The 25,659-nt window shown below is 39.7% G+C and overlaps 1 protein-coding gene across 1 annotated transcript; it reads right to left on the bottom strand.

Annotated features, from left to right (window-relative positions):
- Positions 1-451: 451 nt before the first annotated feature.
- Positions 452-25,353, bottom strand: TXLNG (taxilin gamma). The gene is made up of 10 exons (XM_030281414.4): positions 24,419-25,353; positions 15,638-15,953; positions 14,845-14,936; positions 11,448-11,618; positions 10,498-10,692; positions 8,955-9,074; positions 7,879-7,953; positions 5,284-5,376; positions 4,699-4,794; positions 452-3,716 (listed from the first exon to the last, which is right to left on the bottom strand). The coding sequence occupies exons 1-10, from the start codon at positions 24,830-24,832 to the stop codon at positions 3,396-3,398; spliced, it is 1,893 nt and encodes a 630-aa protein (XP_030137274.4). The 5' UTR covers positions 24,833-25,353; the 3' UTR covers positions 452-3,395.
- Between the last annotated feature and the right edge of the window lie 306 nt (positions 25,354-25,659).

Below are 25,659 nucleotides of genomic sequence, written 5' to 3'. Positions count from 1 at the left end.
ACAGAATGTGGAGCACTTGATTAACTTACTAGGAAACCTTATTTTTTAGCATAAATCCCCACATTTTTTACAGCTCACCCAACTGAACTATGATGGGTAAATTTTTGGAGAGAGAAGGCATGAGCAGAATTCGAAGCAGGTTCAGCCAGACTGCCTGACCTTCATGGTCCTAGTGACCTTCACCTTAAGACACTCCAGGTGAGGTGAGCAGAGTGCAGCACCTACTCACTCCTTGCCCTGGGCTGCTCCCACCAGGTACCACCAGGAATGTCCAAGTCACTGCCACGACCCCAGAGCAGCCCCATCCCGGCACAGCTCTTCCAACAATACGCTTGAAACCAAATGTCAACGTCTTTTAATTTTCACACTTGACTTTCCAAATAAATACAGTTTCAGCAGGTTCAGTTAGAAGACATGAGTATGATGTTAAAGAAAAACTCAGAGTCCAATATATTAAGCATACTTATTTACTTAATCTATACAGAATTGAGTAGATAAAATTTCAGATTCACATTAGTGAAAAATCTCTACAAAATGTTTTTGAAAAGCAAAACAAAGACTGCCTGTTCATTTATCACTTTTCCTCATGAAAGCAGACATGGGTTGTAAAAATAAAGCAGTGTGTTTAGCACAAACTAGATTTCTGCATCACTTTTTTCACAGTTATTTCCATCTACAGTCCAAAGAGGTAGATTTTCTGCAACACCTGAGAATTGAACTGTAACATAACCAGGTGTATGAAAGGAAGGACAAAACAATACAGATACAGCCCTAACCTACGTGTGTATGCATACACGTGTTTGGGTCTTGAATCACATACAATTTACCTTTTTGCAGCTTAATCATGGTGAAACTGTCGATCAGGCCCCAGTTTTGACAATTAGACACACTCATCTCAGGCTACATCAGTTTACATCCAGGTTAAATGGTTCATAGTAGTGGGAGAAAGGCAGTAATACAAGTTTACTTAAAAGCCCTACTGGAGCCCCTTTGGCTGCAGCCTGGCAGTGCAATAGCCTGCAGTATGGCAGATCAGTGACAGTGCTGAGCTATCCCTAACATCGGTTTTTATTTATTTTTAAAACAACACTTTTTAATCAATGCATGAAATTTCGCCGACTGGTTTCAGGAAGCAAAGTACAGTTTGCCTTGGCCAGATAAGTTGTTATGATAAGGATATGCTGAGGGAAGAAAACAGAGAAAATATCCCCATTCTAAAAGCCTTTCACTTGGGGCATTCAGCTTCATTTACATATTTAGCCAGTGTCAAAGATACTTGTATTGCTGTTGCATATATCTGTCGTGTCTCTAAAAGCCCTTTAATTTATTCTTGCAGCAGGGTCCAAAAACTCACTCTTGCCTCCATGTAAAACAAGCACTACAGAAAGAATTGCTCAGAATACAAATGTCCAAATAATAAATTGTAAAAATAGAAAACCGCATGTCCTACCTTGCCAAGGGTATGATGCACCAGATACAGTTTTTCACTTTTCCTCAGGAAAATTACATCATACTTAGTGTTAGCTGAAAACCAGTTCTCACAACACCTGTTTTTTCAAGCTTGATTCTATAAAGCAAGTAATTTGAACAGCAAGTCTGAAATACTTTCCAGTTATTCTTATGCTCTACAGTTTGCACGATCAATATTTCAAAGCTCTGACTCTAACCTGACTGCTCACTGCTACCTCCTTTTCACTCCTGCATTGTGCTTGTACCACAAACACCAAATCCACACAATCTAGGAGAAAGATGGCCAGCTTCCCATTTACTTTATTTCAGAAATGTAAGATTTGCACAGTTCCTCTTAGTGGTATGAGCTAAAACACATGTATTAAGCTTACATAACCTTTCTCTCTGAGACAGCTAGGTTATTTCAACATACATTACTACAGGAAAAGGACTGGGAGCTCAGTGCAGCCTGAACATTCAAGTAATTTAGCCACTGAACTGCCAAGGGCAATGGGGGTAGGAAGCTCATTGAGATGTGCTTGACTCAGAAATCCCCTCCCAAGTAAGTGCAAAAAACTTTTAAGTACCAGAAAAGGCTACACATGTTCATATTTCTTAAAATTACAGCAACCAAAACTAGAAATGCATGGGAACTAAAGTTAGGGGTAGCATGTAGCTAGATCACATTGCCTTGCCAAAAAGTAAGTGTTGGTCCTAGTTCCTTTTAAGAAAAGAAGTCATAATGTGGATATCAAATTTTCTAGGAAAATACAATATGGTTTAAGGTTAACAAGGGGGCTTTGCTTGTGGTATGTTAGTGTAAGAATGTGAAGTACCATCTTTACCAGATAACCTGACTGGGAAGGCACTCAGCCAACTGGTGCAGCTTTGAGGTTGAATGTGCAGGAAATTCCACGCTGTACTTCAGGAGACATATCTGAATTTTCATGTTCAATTATAACCAGTATAGCCTTAACTAACACTTAAATACATTGCATACCTGGCTATTAGAAGAAGTCTATATGCCAGACTCCTACCTTCCACACCTCAGGCAGGAAATGTCTTATTTTCCAGCTCTTCAGATAATCCAGAGGTTTGCTCAGACATGAATGAATTTCTCTAGTCAGGATAACCATGTGGTGGACAAACTGCAGCTAAGAGGGAAGAATGTGACCAACATCTGTGCAATAGGCTCCACAGCTGCAAAATCCCACTTGGTAGCAACACCATACATTTTCCCACACATTTATATTTAACATGTTTACAGGTAGGGCAAATAATCCAAACTAACCTTTACAACACAGCCCTGAGACATCTGCAAAAAGCTGTACACCCTGTTTCACCAGCTGCAAGTTAATGTATTTCAAACCTGTTTCTTCATACCACAAAGTACATAAAACCCTTTAAACATACCTTTTAATAATTCTGGACCTTTACTTCTTCATTCAAATATATGAAAACATATATAGGGGGAAAGTTGACTTTTTTACTGGCCATTAGACATCCTTATGTAGATAAATTTACTGGAAAAATTAATAATCTTTAGTATACTGAGTGGAAAATCAATGAACAAAACCAGAGTGCTGTTCTTTAAAACAAAAGAGTGACCTGCTGTCACCATTTTCCCCAAACGATATTAGGTCTGTACGCAGTCTTCCATGACAGTGATTTGTGTTGTGGGGAGGAAACACACATGCATCCTTTTATGGAAAAATATTTTCTTCTAAAAAATGAGGCAGATGTGCAACACAGTTGTGGAAAATTTATAGTTTAAGCTATTTAAAGCTGCTATGCAGCTTCCTGTACCACATAAGTCCAGTAGTTCTAAGAAAATACAGATATGGTAGAAAAAGTAAGAAAATTTTCACCACAAAACCAAATAGTTACCACCAACAAAGAAAGTTATACACAAAATATATCTCTCAATACAGTGTTTACACTTCATTTTAGTCTACAGACTCAGTGCCAGGAACAGGACTTTTTGAGACAGTCTTTTCTGAGCTATTTCCCGCACGTGATTCCGCATCGGGTTGGATTCCTGGTTCCGTGTCAATGGGAGTTCCCAGCTCCTCATGGGAATTGAGTGTGCAGGACTGCAACACCTGCACAGCCAGATCCACATCTGCTTCTCTAAGAGAAACCTGCTCCTTGAGCACTTCCACCTTCTCATTCAGCTCATTCCTTTCCGTCTGAAGGGCCCTGCATAGCTTCTCCAGACGCTCCAGTTTTATTTGAAAGCCTTTGTATTCTTTATCTCTTACTGTTTTCTGAAGGACAAAGGAAATAAAAACTCTGTGATATAACCATTTTCCCACCTTAAATTAATTAAAAGAATCGCCACTATTTAATCCTGAATATTAAGTCTTAATTAATTCAGTAGGCCAAATTCCAGCTGAACTAGAGCCAATTTGCTTAACATACTTCACTTAGCTGTGAGCTGGAGTGGCAATGGATGCCTTTCAAAACAATGAGAACTACATAACCACTTAATGCTAACTATAAGGGCTGGGCACCAACCAGGACCCTGATATGAACTCCCATAACACTGTCAACTACAACCCAAATAATGGCAACTATAGGGAGGAGAAGGGCACAGAAGTAAGAAATCCACCATCCATCTGCAGAATCCAGGCCAGAATGTACCACACTTGGGGCTCTCCTAACTAGCTCCTTTTAGGAAGGGAGGGAAAGATAAACAGCACTATAGCAGATCCTACTCAACCAAGCACAGCTTGCCAAGGCCAGACCTCACATACCTGAACCAGGCCCTGGATAGTGCAGGCACAGCTGCACAGCTCCTGCCAGACTACAAGTAAGTAATGGCATTTTGTGACCTCAAAAGCAACAGCAATGCAAGAAAGCAACAGATCTCTTGCACAGGGATTGCTTCTCTTCTAACAGTCTTGTGCATTTCAAACAATTTCTACCGCAGCATTGGTTGAACTTCTCAGCATATTGAACTACAGTCAATCCCTTCAGCTTGTATGATTTCATGCACATCCCACCAATTAAACAGTAAGCAATAACAAGGCTCAATTTCTTCTTGTCCCATCAGCTTAGATTTACATAGAGCCTTCCATTTTACATGCCTGAGGAGGACAATAACTTACATAACAGGAAACATAATGCAGACAAGTCCAACAAGAGGCTACAGTGTTTACCTCCAGTTCTCTAAAACTGAAAAACTGTTGGAAGTTCTCTAGGGGTCAGACTCTAGCTGAACTACATTGCTGCTTAAAAGATGATTACCTCTTCAGCCATTTGCAGAAGAGCCTTGTTGTTGTTTTCCCATTTTGTACGCCACACAATAGTTTCCTTTTCCAGTTTCTTAATCTTCTTTGTCATCTACAAAAGATATATAAAAGATTTACTTTTGTGGCTTGTGCTGCAACGTAGGTGATTTTACTTGAGTAATTAGACTTCTTTGTGTTACTTTCCAAGTCCAGTTTGAACAAGTTGTTTTGGGAAAGTGCTTCTGCACAGAATCAACCCCACAAATACAGATTCTGCATTCAAAAAAAAAACCAATATTGAGTCTAAAAAGAAACAGACTATCAACTTTCAAGTACAAATAAAAACCTCCAGGAAAAGTTTTAAAACATAAGCCCAGACAAAGAGAATGAGACAATTTAAGTATTACCTAAGTACATTAAAATACAGAAAAAAATTACATTTCTCTCCCATAAGTCTTATACCCTATCTTATAATCTACATTAAATTGTCAAAATACTCTATATTTTCAGAAAGCAGATGCTTATAAAATCTAAAATGCAAACCACTAACAGCATGCATTTCTATATTACTTTTCATTAAACTAGGTAATCCTATAAATACCTTCTCCATTTCTTGCCTGAAAGTTGTAAAGAGCTCATTACTTTTTGCCATGGTGGTCTGGAATTCTTCAAACTTATCCATGTAAAGAGAAAGCTATTGGAAAAAAGGCAGGGACAATCATCTGAACAGTGTATACAAATATAAAAATATGTAGGTATGGGCAAAATGAAACTAAAAATAGTAAAACAATAAGTTCCTTATATTTTTTAAACTATATTACAATTTCCATTTGAAGAACACATAGATCTTGTCTGAAAATGTACTATTCAAATTATATGTGAAGTAGAGCTCTGTGTTTATAGAACAGCAATATATTCTGAAGTAAAAAGAATATTATGTTTAATAAAATGCTGGAAGACATCACAGTTCATCAATACCTCATTTTTACTTCCCCATTGGAAAAAAATTTTGTGGACATACACAAATACAGGAAATTCAGCACCTGGCTGGCGAAATTAAAACTTAGGAATCGCCTACCTTTCCACCTTAACTAGCCAAAGCTAATAGCCAAGGCTGGGACAAAATAAACAGGATTGATTTCAGAAATCAAAATACACATTCACAACCAATGTAATCTGCCCAATGGAAAAAAAAAAAATCAAGTAAAGTGAATATTGAAAAGAAATTCACAGAAGAGTGAAGAGCATTACACTTTAAAAAGTCAGGAGTATTAACATGTAATAACAGAAAATTTTGTTGCCCTGCCCCACAAGGTAAATAACCAAGAAAGAACTGCAAAATGTTTAATAACACAGTTTTATAAAAATGATTCCTAATCAGTGCGTGATTTGATGTTCTAAGAATACATGACCACTTCACAGTAACTTCTTACTCCCAGTGAAGAGTAGTAGATTCTCTCAATTCTTACACTGGGGGTTGCAGGACAATACAATTAAGAGCACAGGAATATTGTGGTTTACTCTCTTAGTAAAGGGAATTTCATAACAGGAATTAGCCTAGCTTGTCAGCAGTACATCATGACTCTTTGCCATTACTGTCACCAAACTTTCTAGCTCATCTTATTCTACAAAAAAAATCTGTTGCCCCAAGAAACCATTAACTATACCCACAGTATCTATTAAAAACAACAAAAGAGGCAGTGAGATTTTAAATAAAGGGTAACCAACTTGGAAAAAAACCAAAAAAGATTAAGCACAGTAAAAATCTATTTGAAAGTATCTGTATATTCCTGTGTTCAAGTCCAATGGAGACTTGTTACATCTAACTACACACATACACACACACTTTAAAACTAACTCCTGGAAAGGCTAGAAAAGAATAGGGTTCAGTATGTGTGAAAAAAGGGCATGGAATAGCTTTCAAAGACACTGTCAAGGTTTAAGCCCAGCTGACAACTAGAACACCACACAGTTGCTCACTCATCCCCACTCCCACCCCAGTGGGATGGAGAGGAGAATCAAAACTGTAATTTGAGATAGGAAAAGTTTAGTAATTGAAACAAAGTAAAACACAGTAATAACAGACTATTATGATAATAATAGAAAAGAAAAAACAAGTGATGCACAACACAGTTGCTCACCACCTACTGCCCCATGCCAGATCCTATTCCCAAGCCCACATCAGCCTGCATGACGTTTTCTGGTCTGGAACATCCTTTTGGCCAGGGTCACCTGTCCCAGCTGTGCTCCCAGTTTTTTGTGTACCTCCTCTTTAGCAGAGCACGAGACATAAAATAGCCCTTGACTTAAAATAATCACAGTTTAGCAACAGCCAAAACATCTGTGTGCTATCAATGATATAGTGAATCCGAAACACAGAGCAGAGACACATTTACTCTATTCCAGCTGAAAGCAGGACAGAGGCTTCATACAAAACCTCAAATGAAGCAGTAACAGACACACGGTGAAGAGAACAGCTACTGCTTCTCACTGCTCTGGTGCTGGCTGAAACTGCCATGTCCCTGTGCCTCGTGCTGAGCTCATGCACAGCCAGTGACTGAAGGTGATCCAAAGCACAAAAACCAGAGACCATTTCTCCTCTCACAGAGGGGATTTTGCTATAGTATTTACAATACAACAAGGAAATTTGAAGACAGCAGGTTCTGTGGACAGATAGTCAGGTTACTAAATCTGAATAACTACAAGGATAAACGGGACATTGCTTGCTCCCAATCCTCCACAACAGGTCGTGATGGAAACAGTAAGAAACAGATTCTAAAACCTGCCTGAATAAAAATACCCACACAACTCTTTACAGTCACAACAGAACAACATTTTCAGAGAAGCCATGCTTTCCTGAACTTTTCTTCTTAAGCTTTCCTACATTCTAGTCTTTGTAGTATTAACACTATTAATTTAGAAATTCAGTGCTGAGCACCTTCCAGGAACAATATTCTCCAGATGTATTAAACAGCAAGTACAAAACATCAATTCTTTACAATTTCATGCTACACTATGGAAGAATTACCTACTGGAAATTAAATTTCAGACTAATTTTAAAAAATATGAAGTACTCTTCACAAGCATCTGGATCTTAAGTTTTTTCAGATGTTGCCTTATGTTCACTACAGTCACAAATCTCTTGGTATTTTCTTTTTGGAACTGCTACTGAAGATCTCTCCATTAAAAAAGGTACCTGCTGCTTCAGCTGAGCTTCCTGTTGCTTCATCTGTTCACATTTGTGTCTGGATTCTGTAGCTTCTTTTAGCAGCTAAAAAACAAGGCAAAAAGCCATATAATGAAAAAAAGTACTCCCAAAAGTGGCTTAACGCAATCTATGATTAAAAATGATCAAACATTAACATCACCTAAGGGCTATTCAATCATGTTTTCTCACAAAGGCTTTACTACTACACTGTATTTTCATATATACAATTTAAAGCATGTGATGGCATGCAGAGAGCTTTATTGTAACATTTATCTAACTGGCAACATGAGACAATATTTCTATTTCTCTAGCAAGTTTGAACTGCTAAATTATGGATAGTTAATTAACAAACTGTATGTAATTTGAAACTGGTTTGTAGCCTAATTTATTTCCCACCTTCATTTCTCCAGTCACCATATTATCTTTGCAGACTAGTTCAAACCAATTTTACTTCAACTTGACACCATTTTGTAGGTTCATGTTTGAGGAGATTTTCACCTGCTTATGATGCAGAAATTATGTTCAAAAAAAATCAGAAGAATCCAACACTAGATGGTCATTTTAAGATTATACAGAAAAAATAAGTTTGTTTTTTTTTTGAAGTTACAGATTCATTGGAAGAAAACTTCTCAGAAGACTGCAAGTATATTGCTGATTATCAATGTACAAATAAAACATCACACACATTTTGGGGGGCAAACAGTGCACAAAAACATGTGCTTAAATCTGTATTTGTTATCTCTTATAGCATGAAACCAGAGGTTACAACTCTGGACTGCAGAAAGTACCTTTGGTGTTTCAGAGCATGTTCCCCAGTCTAAGAGAAATTTAAATGATATTTAGCATTTTTGCTGAGAAAATGCAAACAAGTAACATTACTTGCCTGTAGGCATGGATATCAATATTGCAGATATCATACACAAAACTTAAATTTCAATTCTCCTTGTTGAAATCTACCCTAACTTTCAAAAGGTGGTCCTCTCAATTTAGTGCATTTGCTTTAAATCAGGAAAAGTCTCATTTGGTGGGTTTTATTTCTCTTAACATATATAGAGTTCACTTACAAACTCCCGTTCTCGCTGATGCTTTTCCTCTGCTTCTTTAATAAGCTGGGTAGTTTGCTGCAGTTTGGCATCCACAAGTTGCTGCTGCAGTTCCTTATGTTTGAACACTTGATCAATATGCTAGAGGGAAAAAGAAAATAATAATAACCAAACATAGACACTCTGCTGGTCAATGAAGGCAGTGTACTGTTTGGGGAGATGTACACTGTTTAAAAGTTTCATGCGAAAGGCAAAATGGTAAAAGACTGTTTTACATGCCTTTTTTCACCCCTTTATCTCCATAACTGTAATTACCCTTTTTTGTCTTTCATGGAAGTCAGGTGCCTGTATTATTAAGTTGGTACAATACCATCAGTCACTTCACACCAGACATTTCAAAAATCCTGTAAACTAGCATTAGAAGCAAGGATGTAGACTGCTTTTTATCTACCTCTAATCTTTACTGTGTTACTTCTAAGAGCTTTAGTCTTCATAATTACAGAAGTTCATAATGAGGAAAGTTTGCAACAACAGTAAATGTAGCTCATTAAATCCCACAAATCATTGCATTTTGCAGTCTTACTTCTATCCATAAAGTAGCACAAGGCAACTTCCTGTGTTTTCTACATAAAGTCTCAATGTAAATACAAATATTCCATGATTGCAAAAGGTAGGGTATTACCTTACATAGAACTTTCTAAGTGATCCAGATTAAAAACCAAACAAAGGAAAAAAAAAAACCAAAAACCCCACAACAACCTTCCAGAAACAGTTGAGAAATAATACTCCAAACCTCCTGTGCCAACTAAAAACCAGCCAACTAATCTTAGCTGTAGAACTCCATGCAGCTCAGTTCTTTCTTGGACAAGGAGAATTGGCTGTTTTCCATCACTGTAGCTTAGAGCAGCTAGCTCACATCCTGGTGCCACTTAAAGACATCTCAGTTAGCCTTAGAGTAGAGACATTTCCATGACACCAGGCCAAATATGTTCTTAAAGCATGATAGCTTACTTCGATTCTGTGCCAACAAGTGCAGCTATGTACACAAATGAGCTTCCCCAAAAGACCCCAACCTTAGTGAAATGGAAGAAATAAATAAGACAGAATAACTCTTATATACCCTCCCATTATAATTCTGAAGAATTTACACTATTAACACATATTTATGTTGGAAGTAACCTTTGGAGGCCATTTAATCCACTCAGATTATGGTCAACTTCAAAGCCTGATCAGGTTACTCATACCTTGCCCAGCTGAGCTCTGAATACATCTAAAGACAGAAGTTCGACAATCTCTAGACAACTTATTTCTATTTGATTACTTTCATTGTGAAAGACTTTCTCCAATGCATCTTGAACTTAGATAATCAAAACCAGTCAGGAAGGGCACACAGGGAGACAAACAGCTACTAAATTTCTCTCAGTAGTGAAGTAAAAAGAATAATTACAAAAACTATATATAAAATGGCTCTAAGACATGAGGGGTTTTCCTCCCTTATCAATAATTATCTGATCCTTACAGCCAAGGAACTAATAAAATCCCACGACAATTGTACTGTAAGCACCTCTTCTCGCAATGCATACTGTTCAATCAGTTTCTTCAATTTTTCCCCCAGTTCAATATTTTCCTGACGGAGCTTAGCGTTGTGTATATCATGTTGTTCCAGTTGAGCCTGAATTTCATTCAGTGTGATCTGGAAGTGTGCAGTTGCTTCTTTCCGTCTTTCTTCTTCTTCACGTGCTTGTTGCATGTTTTCTTCCTTTTATGGATAAATATTCATAAAATACTTAAATATAAAAATTAAAAGTGTTGAGGTCAAACCATGCACTTTTTGACTCAGAAACAATGGCAGTAATTCACTTCTGTATAGTTTCAACTTCTGAAGTGCTAGAACTAACATAACCCACAATCATAATATGCCATACTGACTACCCATGTGAAGTGTGTGGAAAAAACAATCCAGAAATTGCAGAACTTCTAGAAACTTTTGTCTTTACCATTACCAGCATTACTCAAAGGCTAGTATTAAGATGCTACATCTTGCTACTTTGCAAGTGTCAGCATTATTGAGATGTAAAAACCAGCATTGATACTATAATGCAATTTTCTACAGCAATCACAGATTCTTATCTATCTTGGCTCCCTTGCATTTCACTCCCATTGATTATATTCTGACAGAATTAAGCTTTTTGGCTCCCCTGCCATTTCATGTTGCTATTATTTTACTTGTGCTATTTTTTCCAGCAGTTATCAGCACTGCTCCCAGAAACAAATATGACAAGATGTAATACTGCAAATAATAATAAATGGTTTGAGGGGTGTAAGGGGGCATCAGCAATTTAACTATCCATTTACTTTACATTAAAATCAGCTACACTTACACTACATGCCACTCATGTATACATACAGGTAATAGACAAAGTGACAAGGAAAAAAGCAGCACTCCTGATTTTAAGCAGTGATCTGTAAGATTTCCATCACCAGCAGCACTGTAATTTATGTAAATGAACTAACCTTCAAAGTTTTGTTATGACGCTGAAGCTCCCGACAGAGAGATTCCAGTTTGCTACGTGCCAAAATGGCCTTGCTATGCTCGCTCTGCAAGTGGACTTTCTCCTTCACAACTTGTGCTTGCTTCTTCTGCAGTATCTTCATTTGCTTTTGAACATTCCGGCTCTCCTCCAACTACAGTTAGAGAGTAAATTTTGTTAAATAAACATAGGTGAAACCATCTTGATGTGTCTAGATGAGCACACTGAAGAAACTTGTGAACATTCTGGATGAAAACAAGGAAGTAAAATTTCATTAACACCCCAAGTTGATCTTAAAGAGAAACTGCCATCATCCATCCAAACAATTCTACATGTGTAAGGACAGAAAATTAAAATTTACAAATTCCAACTTAACATTTGCCTTCGAGGAACAGGCAGCGTGTACCTGTTGTTGACTATGAGCTATGAGCCTGCTTTTCATCTGCACGGGTAAGAGTAGCCCTCTGAAAGGAAGTTGTAGCAGATACAATTAAAAGCCAACTGAGAATGGCTTTTCAACAAGTCACAACTTTTCCCACTCTTATCTCAAAACTACATGCAACTGTTTATCCAACAGGTCTTGTTTTTGCTATCAAAAAGAAAAACCACAGAACTGTATGGAGCTCCTTGTCAGCAGGCACTCCTACCAAGGGAAGCAGTAATAGATACAAGTTTGTAAAATTCTGCAGTATTTCAGAAAAGAACAGACAAAACTAGCAGCCCTGACAAATCAAGTCAGTTACTATTATACCTACATAATCCAAACTTTAAGAGATCTGCAGTCTCAACCATTTGAAACAATTTTTTTTTTCTATTTCCTTTAGGTTGTTTACATGGTAGATGACACAAGTAAACACTGTGTACATATTCAAAAATCTATTCCATGAATATCCAGTGAAGAGAAGTTTCTTACATTAATATCTCACAGAGATACTCCATTATACCTGATTTTTGCACTCCCTGAGAAACCACATTATTTAGAGGCTGTTTCTTTAAAAAGAAGGCTACAATGTTAAGTGTTGCACTGCTCCATATTAGCTAGTGCCTCAGCCTTGGGACACACCGCAGGAAAAAAGGGCTGGGAATGAGGAACATCACCATGACTGAAGAACAATACAATGCTGGTTTATTGAAAGAGCTCAAAATAATGCTGAAGCACAAAAGAAAGAATAGAGTTAAGGACCTCCATGACAACAGTAATTTAAAAGTGTATTTAGTGTAGTTTAGGGAAATTGAATATTTAAGGGCATATTTCCACATCTAAATACAAAACACCCTTTTCTTGCACGGCCAGAAAACACTACTTCAAGTGGTTGTGCTGTCTGCACACCTATGAAACTTCAGGCCTGTAAAAGTGTGCCAGTGTGAGACATATCACCAAGGATGCAAACCTTCCTGCATCACAGGCTGATCTCCTGATAGATTCCAAATTATGGGAAAAAAAAATTGTGGAAGATCTTTTGCCAGGAGAGAGGCATTCCTACCTTCATTGTACAGTCCTTTTCATGAGACACCACTGAAAAACCTGACAGTGAGCTTTAAAGATGATGAATCTTTAAAAAAAGAAAAAAAGCATTGTAGATGGACTGTCATAAACAGTTCAAACCTCTGCTGGCATTAAAGCTGACACCTATGCCAGTGGTTCTCCACCACTATCATGAAGAAAAGAATGCATCTTAAAAGGAACACAATCAGATCAAACCTAAACATTCTACGCAAACAGAGGCATCCATCAAACTCACTTAGGTGAAATAGAGCTATTCTTAAACCCAGACAAGCTCCCACCCAGCTCCTCAGCCATTCTGAGCATCATGAGGAAAGCAGGTGGTTTTCTAGGATGGTGACTGTGAATGCTTACTCTGACTATAATCTGCTGATACCCTCCTGGGAGGGCAAAAACCTTAACACACAGGTTTCACAAGAGAACACATCTCTTCTGACTACCCAGCTTCTTGAAGGAGATTACAATTTATTTGGTCTAGCTGCTCCCTACTTGTTTTGAGATCTTTCCAGTAATAATAAAACTCAAAGTGAAATAGGATAGACTCTTTTCTATCTGCAGAATTGAGGGATTCATACTGGCCTAGCTCCTCATGCAGGCCCTCATCACCACTGTGAGCTGACACGGGAGCTGTTTGCTTAAATAGAAAAGGCATCACACACACAAGCAATTGCTCATAAGGAACAACTCACCTACAGCATTTTTCTGTCACAATATCGAAGCTCATTTTTACGCGGGTTCCCCATCGTTGAGTTACAATTCAGAACTATTATTGTTTCCCATTTAAATGACAGTGACTTAGAGAAGCTGCTAGTTTTAAAGGAAATGCACTCACATGAACCAAGAGCACATGAGAGAGAGCAAGGAAAACAAAGCAAAACTGTAACAGACCTCCATGGAGGACCCAGGATTTCCATAACAGAACTAATCTAAGCATTCTTAAGTAATCAGTATTGCCTCTGTGAGTAAAAAGACCACCTGCCAGATCATCCTCAAAGTCTTGGAGACAGTGTAAATCTCAAAAGAAAAAAAAAATATTTCAGAAAAGTTATGCCATGTTGTGCAGCCATTATGTCATTTTCAGAATTATCTGCATATGATACACTTGACAGCTACAGAGAGAAAACTTAGGCTTTTCATCTCTTTAGTTTGACAAAACTACAAATATGGTGGGAAAACATATACATGCAAGATTTCCAGTCTTCCGATTTCTGTCTGTCCCTGTCTAAAGAAAAATGAGTCAAGTGTTGTTATCTCCAAGAACATTCTGGAAAGTAAACTTATGAACCCTCTCCTCTAACCCCCAATTTTGTAATAAATTATTTTAGAGAATAAATTCCTAACTTGAGGCAGGAATGCACTTTAAAAATTGCTTCTTTTTGGTTTGTTACTGAACAAATGCAACCCTTTCCTTCCATTCTTTCACATGATCAGAAAGCACAAAGCAAAATTAAACCTAGATTTTTCCAACATCCTACATTTCCCAGAATTCACTAAAGAGTTAAATATAACTGAACATTCTCCCTCTCCTGAATCTCTGTATGATAGTATGTTCTTTCCCTTTATCCTAAAAGGATAAAACACTAGCACAAAAGCATTATCAATGACTCCCAAAAGAACTAACTTTACTGTTAATCCTAGTATTATGCTTCAACAACAAGTTATCAAAACCTGTTTTTTCTTTGGATTTGGGCAGTCATGTAGAAGTGAAATGACTACAAGAAAGTTTGGCTGAAGCAATACTCAGTCAGCCTGAGTGTCTTTTTTACCAACACTGTAAAATACTCAAAATCATTAACCATCCTTCATTAGTTGTTCCTGCATGCCATAATTAATATTAACACATTAATAACTTCTGCTATCTTTACAAATTACTTACCAGATCAGCATACTTCTTGCACAAAGCTGCCAGCTTTTCTTCTGGAGTAGAAAGCGTGTTCAAGGCTTGCATTAATAATAACACTTCTTTTCCTATGAAACGGATGATAGACAATGTTACTGAGGTAGAAAAACCATATACCAGAAAAACAGCCTGTCTTTAGAAGTAAAATATAGATCCATGAGAAATTAGCCTGATTTAAGTTGTTCCCTGGTTTGACAGCTGCATAATCTGAACAGATGACAAATGGGAAGTAATCACAAGATGTCATCAGCATGAATAAATTTGTCTTGCCCTCTTTGTCTTGCCATTTGACAACTAGGATAGCAAAAATTACTTGAATATAATAACATAAAAATATTTTTGCTTTAGAATTGCACAGATAGTAAAAAAATCTAAAAAAATAGGAGGTTAACTATTGACAGATATGTTCTTAATAAGCATTCAGAATTTAATTATCAGCCATGTTTGGCAGCACTGAACACTGCCGTCCCAGATTTAAACCAGAAAGTTAAAAAAGTTGATTAGAAATTACCACGTTATTATTAAAGTTCATGTAAAAATAGCATTGCCGGCTGAAGGAGTCTTACATATGCATTAAGAGCTGTCTTTCGCAAGCAGAAGTGCACACACAGTTTCTCAAAATATCCTGTTACGGGTGACAAGTTTTTGGCTACAGAGTAAATTTGAGACAAAGAGCAAATCCATAGCTATTTTACAAAAATATTATAAATATTTTATAGTATTTTCTAAAAATATTATAGTAAAAATCAGAACACCAAAGAGAACACACCCAACGTTTTCTCTTTGTGTTTTTCACTCTCTGGATCCTGCTGGCCATCAGGTGGATCAGTACGGGCTTCTTCTCTCCCAGGAGTCTCCTCACGGGACTCTTGGGAACAGCACGTGGACCCCGGGTGCTTTCTGTTCTTTGTGATATACTCAGCCTCTTCCAAGGGGCCAGTGTTTTCCAGGCTGTAACAATTGGACTGTGGACACTGCAATGCTGTATCAGATAACTCAGTGCACTTGCTCTTCACCAGCTGATCCTGGTTATTCATTCCCATCTCCCGAGATCCAGCTTCTTCTTCCATGGCACCACCAACCACCTTCAGAATGGGAAGCAGGAAGTGGACATAAACAGTCAAGCAAGTATGTTTAAATTGACAACTTCCACCCTTTTCTATGGACAAGTACGGTAAAATGCAAAAAATAAACCTTGATAAGAAGTCTAATGAAATCCACGTAAATGCATTGTTGCAATGGCACAGAGCAACTGAACTTGAACTGCTTGAACTACTTCAATCCCAATGCCAAATACAACAGCCCACTCTTAACTGGAGAAGACCAGTTGCTATAGCAAGAACGATAAAGAACACCAGGAGCAACTTTGGAAAGGGTAAAATTCACATCAATGAAATTATCCAAAAAAGTGAGTATTAACTGACTTCAGGCTTGGACTTCTACTGCCTAGGATTTTTAAGAACACATTATTTCTGCTCAATTAAACAGAACTTTTTCTAAAGATTTCCTAAAATGCTAAATGTTTAATCACTTAACCAAGAAGTTAAACACTACCAGTTGTTTATAACACTGCTGTGACATGGTCATATTTTAGAGCAGAGCATTTCCAGACTCCTCTCTCAATCACTTGAATGACACTCTCAGTTTCTAGAAACATTTCAGGCTGATGAGAATTGCAAGGGTGTTTGGCTGTGTGTGTTTTTGTTTTGTTCATTTGGTTACGCTGCAGTGGCTGGGACTTAGGACAATAGTTGAAGGTGGCTGGGTGTTATTTTGCTGTCCATTTGCAATCCCAATGCACAACGTACATGGATAGTTCAAAGCACAGTAAGCAGAGCTGAATTCACTGGCAAACTAAAATTCATGTTGGTTTATTTTCAGTGGACTAAAGGTAAATTTCCTTAAAATCACAAGGAATTATAAAACCAGAACTTGTTTACATACAGTTATGCTGTTAAAGCACAAATTAATATCAGATTACCTTACATTTTCATATTAAAAAATGTGCTAATTCTTAAAGCCAGGGGTTTGCATTCGGTTTTATATTCTGCACAGGACTGTTTTCCTCTTCAAAAGGAATTAGCCAACATCAAAGGAATGCAGCCAACACTCATAATGTATTGTAAGATGTATTCCAACTCCAAATTTGTTCAGCATGCTTGAAAAGGTTATTTAAAAATCATTAAACAAATACAACTTTCTTTTGCAAAATTCATGCATAACAGCTTTGTTGCTCTCTGTTCTTAAAGCAAGTCCCTTTCTTTAGACCTTATCTCAAGGCAGATTCATTCTTGAGGAGATGGACTTTACACAATGTCTTTCTCAAAGGACAATAAGCTTTTTAACTGCAAATAATCTCTAGAGACATTAAGAAGCAACTTTTGACTTTCCAAGGAAGATTCACATTGTACAGCTCTTTACAAGTGTGGAAATGATGCACATGCTTTATGGACAAATATAAGTGCACTGCAGTTTTACTCTCCAACCATGTCAGTAACGTACTGATAAATGCCTACAAAGGTCACACAGTAATTGAACTGCTGGAACAAATAACCAATTACAACATTTTACACCCTAAAATGTCATCTCTAAAATGCCCATTTCTTCCCCTTGGCTTGTCCTAAACTGTGGGTCTTCCAGGAAAGGCCTACCCTTCTAGGGTCAGCCAAATAAACACAAAAGAACAAGAAACATGAAAACAACACAGCTCACTTCACCTCTCTGTATGTACCAATGGCTGAAACCATGGCACAGATGTTATGTTGTCTAAATCCCAGGATTCATACAGAAGCTGAAGACACTGTGTCACATTAAGCTGACAAGACAAGAAAGGTCAGATTATTCTAACACAACATGATACCAAGAGTACCTGCAGTACCAACAGAACAGCTGAAACTAGCAGTTTTTTATTTGCAAAGAACATGAACTTATGATTCAGATACTTACACCCAAGTAGCTTTAAACTCAAAGTTTCGGGTTTGGTACCCAAAAGAATTAAGTATTTTCAGACTTTCTGATATCCATAAAGTGACTTTCGAGGTTTTTTTTGAAAGCAGAGCACAAAATTGCCAGCAGCTCCAACAGGAGGTGAGAAGGCCTGACTGGCTGCAGTCACATATTGAACAGCAGCAATGCCCAAGCTTCTCTGGCCTAGCCATAATATTTTGTGCAACTTGTTCTAACACAGTTTACAGCCAGATCAGTTCCTCAACCCAGTTCACTGCACAGCAATAGGCAATCCTGCCAACAGAAGTGGAAGCAGGATGATTGGAAAGAAGCCAAAGCACGACATCCTCTAAAAAATAAAAGCCAATCTAACTGCAGTCAGAGCACAAGAACTAAACACAGAATACCTTATTCTCACTACAGGTATACACTTAACACTAACTACTGAAGGACTGGGACATCAGCAAGACCACGTTCATGAGTAGTTTGTGTGAGTTTGACTGCTTCAAACCTAGTCAACTGAAAAATTTTCACTGGTTTTTATCCAAGAAATGTCTGTTGCTTCCAGTGAAAAAAGGAACAACTACTAGCAGGGGCATACATGTGACCAGTAAGTCATGAAATGCCCATCTCTTTTTGAGCAAACCATCATAGTAACCTAAACGTCAATTCAGAGCAGGCAATTCACATGCATATTCTAAAGCATCTGGAAGTTTCACGAAGTGAACTCCACCACCTCATTAATTCAGCAGAGCTTTTTGTTGAAGTCAAATTAGGTGTCAGTTCAATTTTTTACTGACAATAATAATTTCTAAACTCTGAGTATTCTCTATTCTTTGTCAAAAAAGCCACAAGGACTTTTAGAATTTCAGACTCATTCTCCCAAGTCTAACAGAAAAGGCAAAAATAACCTATCAGAATACTGAATTGAAGAAAAAGGTTTGTGTAGATGTGTCCTGTACATATCCAACACATTTGAAAATTACAAAGATGGTGAAAATATACAGAACTTGTCAACCTTGTTTTGGTTTTCCAAACATGAACATGGAACAAATTCAAACTTAACTGACAAGCAAATAAACTCCCTGCAAAACCAAAGCTCAATGTAGCAGTAGACAGGCTTTGTAAAAATATCCAGTTTTCTTATCTTAAATACAATTACAAATTGTTGACCACAGACTAGAATATTGTGTTCAAAAAAGTGGTTCTACCAGCAACTAGAACAATTTGACAGCATACACATACAAAAAAAAAAACAAAAAAAACCAAAAAAAAAAACAAACAAACCAAAAACCCTTTCCTTCTTAGTTTAAACTTAATCTCTCTGTCAAGTTGTAGCCTGTAAATTTTAGCAAATCTGACAGTAGTGGCACAACATATTAAAATTCTAACTTATTTAACCTAAATTAGAAAGTGTTTTCATTTTAAAAAACAGAAGTCTGCTACTGCCTGACAGGGGCCTCAAACACAAATATCTAGATGATTTCCTGATTATGAGTAACAAAAGAATTTTCTACATTAGCTGTAACTTTAGATAGTAAAACCATTATCCAGAAGTCTTAACAGCCTTCTTATACTCAATGCTATTCCTAAAGCACTTTAACTACAGGTAGTTTCAGATTTGGCCTGTATCAAGCTTCAAGCTGGAGTACAGGAATAATAAACAACACTTTGAGAATGGTTAAGTACTAACCCATATGAATCACTGAACTTGCTCCCTCTTTACTGAAGCAATGGTGACAACAACCCTAACTCTTACCTCTCAGCTTTTCAAATGTGTGCTCATCAGACTGGTGAACTTCTCAGTTTAACATTCCAGCCAGAACAGAGCCCTTCCCACAGCACATTGTATAATAGTGCTGATTCAGTACTGACTGAATAAAACCAAAACAAAACTACCCCAGCAAAGACCTTCTACTGAAATCGCCGCTACCTTTTCTAACTGCTACCACGCTCTCTCAGCTTCCAGCCATCTTCAAACACAGGCAGCTCATGATCTGACAACCCAGAGTCAGACTATTATATGCCTAGAGAGATTTACAGAGGCAAAAAGATTATGTTGCACAGGTTACCTGCAAATTTGTAAGATCACAAATTTATCAAAACTCTTAAGATATGTGCAGCCTACCTAGTTGTGAAACTAGCTATTACAAGATGCTGACATTTCTGAATAAGCATGTCATCTTCAAGCTACTTAAGAGTTACAAGACAAACCACCTGAAGATGGCTGAAGAAAATTACTGGCAACACTGCTCCTGCTCACCCCACACTTTTCAGTCTTCTGCTCCGCTCCTTCAACTTACACCTCAATCAAAAAAGATGCACATCAAGAAAACTCTACCTTATTTCATACCTAAAAGATCAGCATACAAGACAGATATCCCATATGTGAAAATGGCTATGACCACAAGAGCCTAAGCCAGCTCTCCTTCAAACAACTCAGCTTCAGGAACACGCACTGCACATAAGAACAGAACAGACACTTGTCCTACCACCACGCCAAAATGTATCACAGCCCCACTTATTTTTCTGTTCCACTACCTACACAAGTCTACAGCACACAATGCTACCTAAAATATACTGTGCTTACTATCAGTACCATGCTTACCTGTATTCCATATTCCTGTGCATACACATATGCAATTTTCCCCTAAACCACCTGAAAATACTTCTCTGTACCTTTTAATAAAAAACCCCAAAATTAGTAGCTGCACCAGTCTATTTTATCCTGTATGTTAGCTAATTATCCTAAAAAACATAAGTACTAGCATTAATCTATGAAAACAACTCCTACATACCCCATAGTAGCAGTTGGACTGTGCTGTGAAAAGACTCTTCCACCCTCAGCCTATGGAATTGCTAATACTTCAAGAAATATCCAGGAAGTTTTGAAACAAGCATATGTACATAAAACAGATTTTCACAACTGTGAAAACAAACTAAGTATGTAAGTAAATATATAATCAACATCAGACACCAAAAGAGAAATTTGAATAACACCGTTCAGCTGACTACATTTCCAAACTTATTTCACATGCAACTGGTCATAAAAGCCTTATACCTCTTATCATGATCCACTGCAGTAAAAAAAAAAAAAATTGCAGAAAAAAGATAAGTCATATTTATCACAAATGTGTATGTTTCATAACAAATATTAAGCTTCCTGCATCCAGCAATTTACTTTTTCCTGCTAAAACAGAAAAGCTTATTTTGAAGACATGTATGTTACACACTTTTCCTCAAATTGATTTTTCAACAGTTATGTTAAATAAAGTCATCGTTTTTGGTAATAATTTTATTTACAACTTCTGCATGAAAACCACCATTTTAGATGTCACAAAACTTGGGTTTTAATTTTATAGCAGGTGCACCTTCATCCACTGGTCTAGACACAATTATTCAGATGTTTCTGACGACAAGACTAGCTTATTGAGGTTATTTCTCTATGCAATACTTCTCTACACTGTGCTCACTGACCTGAATGATCACACAGTCTAATTATACCTTTCCCAAACCTAATGGCCTCTGAGGTGGCTTCCCCACTGAACAAGGAGCTTAGCTGTGAGATCTGAAAGTCATTTCAAACAAACACTTCACCATGTTCTGTCATTACATTAAAAACTATGTTCTATGCACTCATTTATCTACTTTCAAAACACTGGACAGGGGAACCTGCAGCACTTCTCGTCACTAGTTTCAAAGCACTGCAAGGTTAGAAGTTCCAACACAGCCAGACAACTATTAAGAAACACACATTTCCTAAATTTGCATTTTACCTTCATAAAAGTCAAGACATACTCTTTGTTAGCAGAATTCCACCATTAAGTTTCCTGGCCTTATAATTCAAGACCTGATCTTCGATACTGGTTCAGAAACATTCCCACATGACTCCTGGTTATAGCCCTTACTTCCTCCTGTTACCCTTAACCACACTGGGGTTTTTTGCTCTTTCAGTGGCCTCATGACACAGATGACATACCTGCTTTTAAGAAAAGCTTTCGAATTTACCTCAAATACAAATGGGGAAAAAAAAACCGCAACCATCTCTTCCCTCACTTATCTTAAGACATTGAAACAGCAGTGGTGCATCTCTCACACCCCCACCCAGGCCACACTACGATCTCAAGGCCTTGGCCTTGACAAACAGCACCCAGGAATAAGCTCATCAGGAGCTTACCAGAAACTCTGTCTGCTCCCAGGAAACAGCAATATCTAACAAGCTCATGGCTTTTAACAAACATCCTTGAAAACCCTTTTTTTTTTTCCACATGAATAGCAACCCAAGTGGAACAATATTTTTGTTACGGGACTTTCAAGGGAAATTACCAACCCAAACTGGAGTCAGGATGAAAAATTATTACAACTAAAGCCCTCACTCTTGAGACCCTGTGAATACTGGTCTTAAGTGAGATCCCTTGAGCTCTCCTGGACTGCAGCAGGCTGTGGCCAGCATTTCCCTCTGGGGGGGGGCAGCTCTCAGACCCAGTGAATTCCCAAGTCTGCCATTCTTGGAGGACCACTGCCAACAGCTGCTGACGGAGCCTGGGCTGATACCACTCCTCAAGGCTCAGCTCTTTGTCCCTTGAGAAGACATAAAGGCATCAAGTGTGAGTAGTTCCCTGGATCTGAGGGGAATTTTTCACAGATATACACCTGGTACACACTCTTCAAGTCTGTGTCTGCAGTGTAAATATGCTATAGGAAATGTACTGTGAATGCTGCTCTCCCAGATTCTCAAGTGTTTTACATTTGTGAGTGAGGTCTGTAAGTGACTTACTGTTGTACTGATAGTAAATTCTACAAAATCTTGTGTTGAATTGGTTAACTGGAGGCATCGATTAAGTGTTGTCAAGTTCAAGTGCTTTTGTGCCTAAATTATCAGTCAAGCCTGGGGCTAAGTTTGGCAGGGGGAATTCACTCTGAACCGTGTGACTCAACAGGAGGGTCCCCTGGCCTCCACGCTGATCATTTTGGCTGATTTTAGCTTTAGATCAACTGATTTTACTGAACTTTTTTCACTGCATGCTTTAACCAAACAGTACTTAACAGAGTGAACCTCACCAAGCAACTTCGTCATACTTTTGCCTTTATATAAAATCTGCTTTTGCCAGTGATTTTTAAAACAACCTAAAAAATTCATGACAAACACCTCCTGTAATTCTAGCAAAAAATTCACTGCAGAAACCAAAGCTTACATGGAAACTTTGAGGGCATTTACCCACAGGACAAAGTACTGCACATCTAACAAGACCTTTTTTAATATAAACAGCTGAGACAGGTGCTAATTAAGAAAACATTTAATATAGCATGAATCACTTCCACCAATGATACTTCACTTCCTCTTTACTATAAACTTAATAGTTTCATAGTCATCCACAGTATGATTCTGGAAAAAGCAGGGTAGACAAGTTCTGAATTCCCAATGCAAACAGGTCACAAGGAACCTAAAAATAATATCAAGGCAGGGGGAGGGTAATCTACAAGAGAGTGTGGAATTTACTTAACATTGCCTGCCGTATTTCACCTCTTTAAAATAATTAAATTCCTTTTGACTGTATTTGAAATAATATGGAACGCAGTTTTTTTTTTTTTAACATCAGTATCACCTGCTTTCATAATAGACACTGAAGTTACTTACAAGTTACTTCTTAGTAAAGAACTAAAAAAAAAATAAAAACCACACTACAGAGAACGGTGCTTTTCAGTGAAGAAAACCAGCACCATAGCTTCCTAGACCATTTTAGCAGCCAAAATAAACTACCACCAAGTTCCTATTGCTGAGATGTTATCCTTTGAACCACAGAAAAAAGTTACCACTAAAAAGCCACTTGAATTTATGTAAGGGCACAGGATGAGATACTTCAGAAGCACATGAGATTAGCAAGGCAGTTCTGTCACATAAAACGCCGAGCTGGTGATATTACATACAGCAGCTGAATTACAGCATATTTTAAGTCTTTGCCGTTGGGTGGCTAAGCACAGGTATTTTAAGCTTTTCCTACACGGATCTGCAACCAGAAATTATTGTAGAATCACCGGGAACAGCCCTGCTTTCAGTGTGGTTTCGGCAGAAAACGGAAAAAGAACTAAAACGGCCTTTTGTTGTTTTTGCTATTTGGGAGCTGAAGAAAACGCCGCCGCCCGCTCCCGCCGCGCAGCCCGGCCGTGCCGAGCGGGTCCGGGGGCCGGCGGCGGGACCCGGGGAGGCGGCGAAGCCCCCGCGCCCCGCAGCGCCCGCCCCCCGCGCACCAGGCCCGCCACGTGCTGCCGCCCCGGCGGGCCGCGCTCGGCAGGGACCGCCCCGCGCCGCCCGGGCAGCACCGAGGGGCCGCTCCCGACCCCGCGGGGCCACCGCGGCTCCCCGGGGGCCGCGCAGGGACCTCGCCGACACGCGTGCCCGGGTGCCTCGGCGGGTCCGGCCCCGGGGGCAGCCCGAGGCTCCGCGGAGCGGCGGAGGCGGCGCGGCACCGTCCACCCCTGCCCCGTGCTCCCGGGCCGGGCGGCCGCGTGGGGATGGGGCAGGGGGGGAACGCGGCGCCGCGAGCCGCCGGGGAGGGGAAGGTGGAGCTCCCTCCCGCCGGGCCCGACCGAGCCGCCGCCTCACCTCGGGGCTGCCGCTCGGGGCCGCCGCCGCCTGGTCTCCGTCGCCGCTGAGGCTCGAGCTCCGCCGGGTCGGTCCCGCCGCGCCGCCGCCCCCGCGCGTCGCCATGATGTGACGGCAGCATCCAAACAAGTGCCGAGCGCGGGGCACCGGAAGTGCTCCCCGGGGGCCCGCCTCCCTCCCGGCCGCAGCCAATCGCCGCGCAGCTCTACGGTTCACGTGGAGGCCCGCGCCCTCCCTGCCGCGGGGTGTGCCGGGAGTTGTAGTCCGTCCGTCGAGGCGCGGGGACACGGCTTGGCCCCGGGCGGACAGCGTCAGTGGCGGCCGGTCCTTTCCCTGCCCGCGCTGCCTCCCGCCTCCCTCGTCTCTCCTCCTGCCGTGGCCACGGCTTTGAAGTCGGGGCCACCTCAGCGGCATGTCCGTGACGGGGCGGGGCGGCCAGCATCAGCAGAATCAAAGAGTGCGTCAGGTTGGAGGGGACCACAGTGGGGCACCTGGTCCAACCTGCTCGAGCAGGGCCATGCCGGAGCACGGCGTGGCGTCCGCGCGGTTCTGGAACACCTCCAGGCAGGGAGGCTCACTGGACATACTCAGTGGTACTGGGCTGCAGCTCCTGCAGGAGGACTGTGGGTGCGTGCGGGGACAGCGGTGCCGGGAGCGGCTGTGCGGTGCCCCGAGCCCCGGGCTGCCGGCAGCGCTGCCCCCGGGATGCCCGTGTGAGGCACCGGCACCCAGGGAAACAGGCACGCAACACGCGGAGCGGAGAATGAAGCTGCCAAGGCACACCTGCGCCCCCGTGAAACACCGCCCGTGCCATGTGCACACGTGGGCCTCGGGAGCTGCACGGGGATAACTTAAAACTGGTGGAAGCAGACATCCTAAAAATATATATGTATACATTTGTTCCTGCTTTCCGGGGAAATAGACTCTTACCCACTCCATATATTACGGGAACTTTGGAGTTACTGAATAAAAATGCCACTCTAAACCTCCCTAAGCACTTAGCACTTCAGAGAATAGGTCACGCATCAGCGTTGAATTAAAGTAGCTTCAGTGGGGCAGTAACTGCTTAAAGTATCTTTTCCTTACGTCTTAAATCTAAACTTACTGGAGTGAATATTCAACTGTTCATTTCAAGATGAAAAATAATTTTACATTTTTTTGTATCATCCTGATCTTTGGATGGAAGTTTTGTCCCCCAAAACACTTGTGCTTTTGCAAACATGGGTAATACTGGTAAAAAG

Source organism: Taeniopygia guttata, chromosome 1 (genome assembly GCF_048771995.1).
Source record: "Taeniopygia guttata chromosome 1, bTaeGut7.mat, whole genome shotgun sequence".
NCBI lineage: Eukaryota > Metazoa > Chordata > Aves > Passeriformes > Estrildidae > Taeniopygia > Taeniopygia guttata.
Note: the sequence above shows the minus strand (reverse complement) of the source record. Positions and strands in the feature narration are given on the sequence as shown.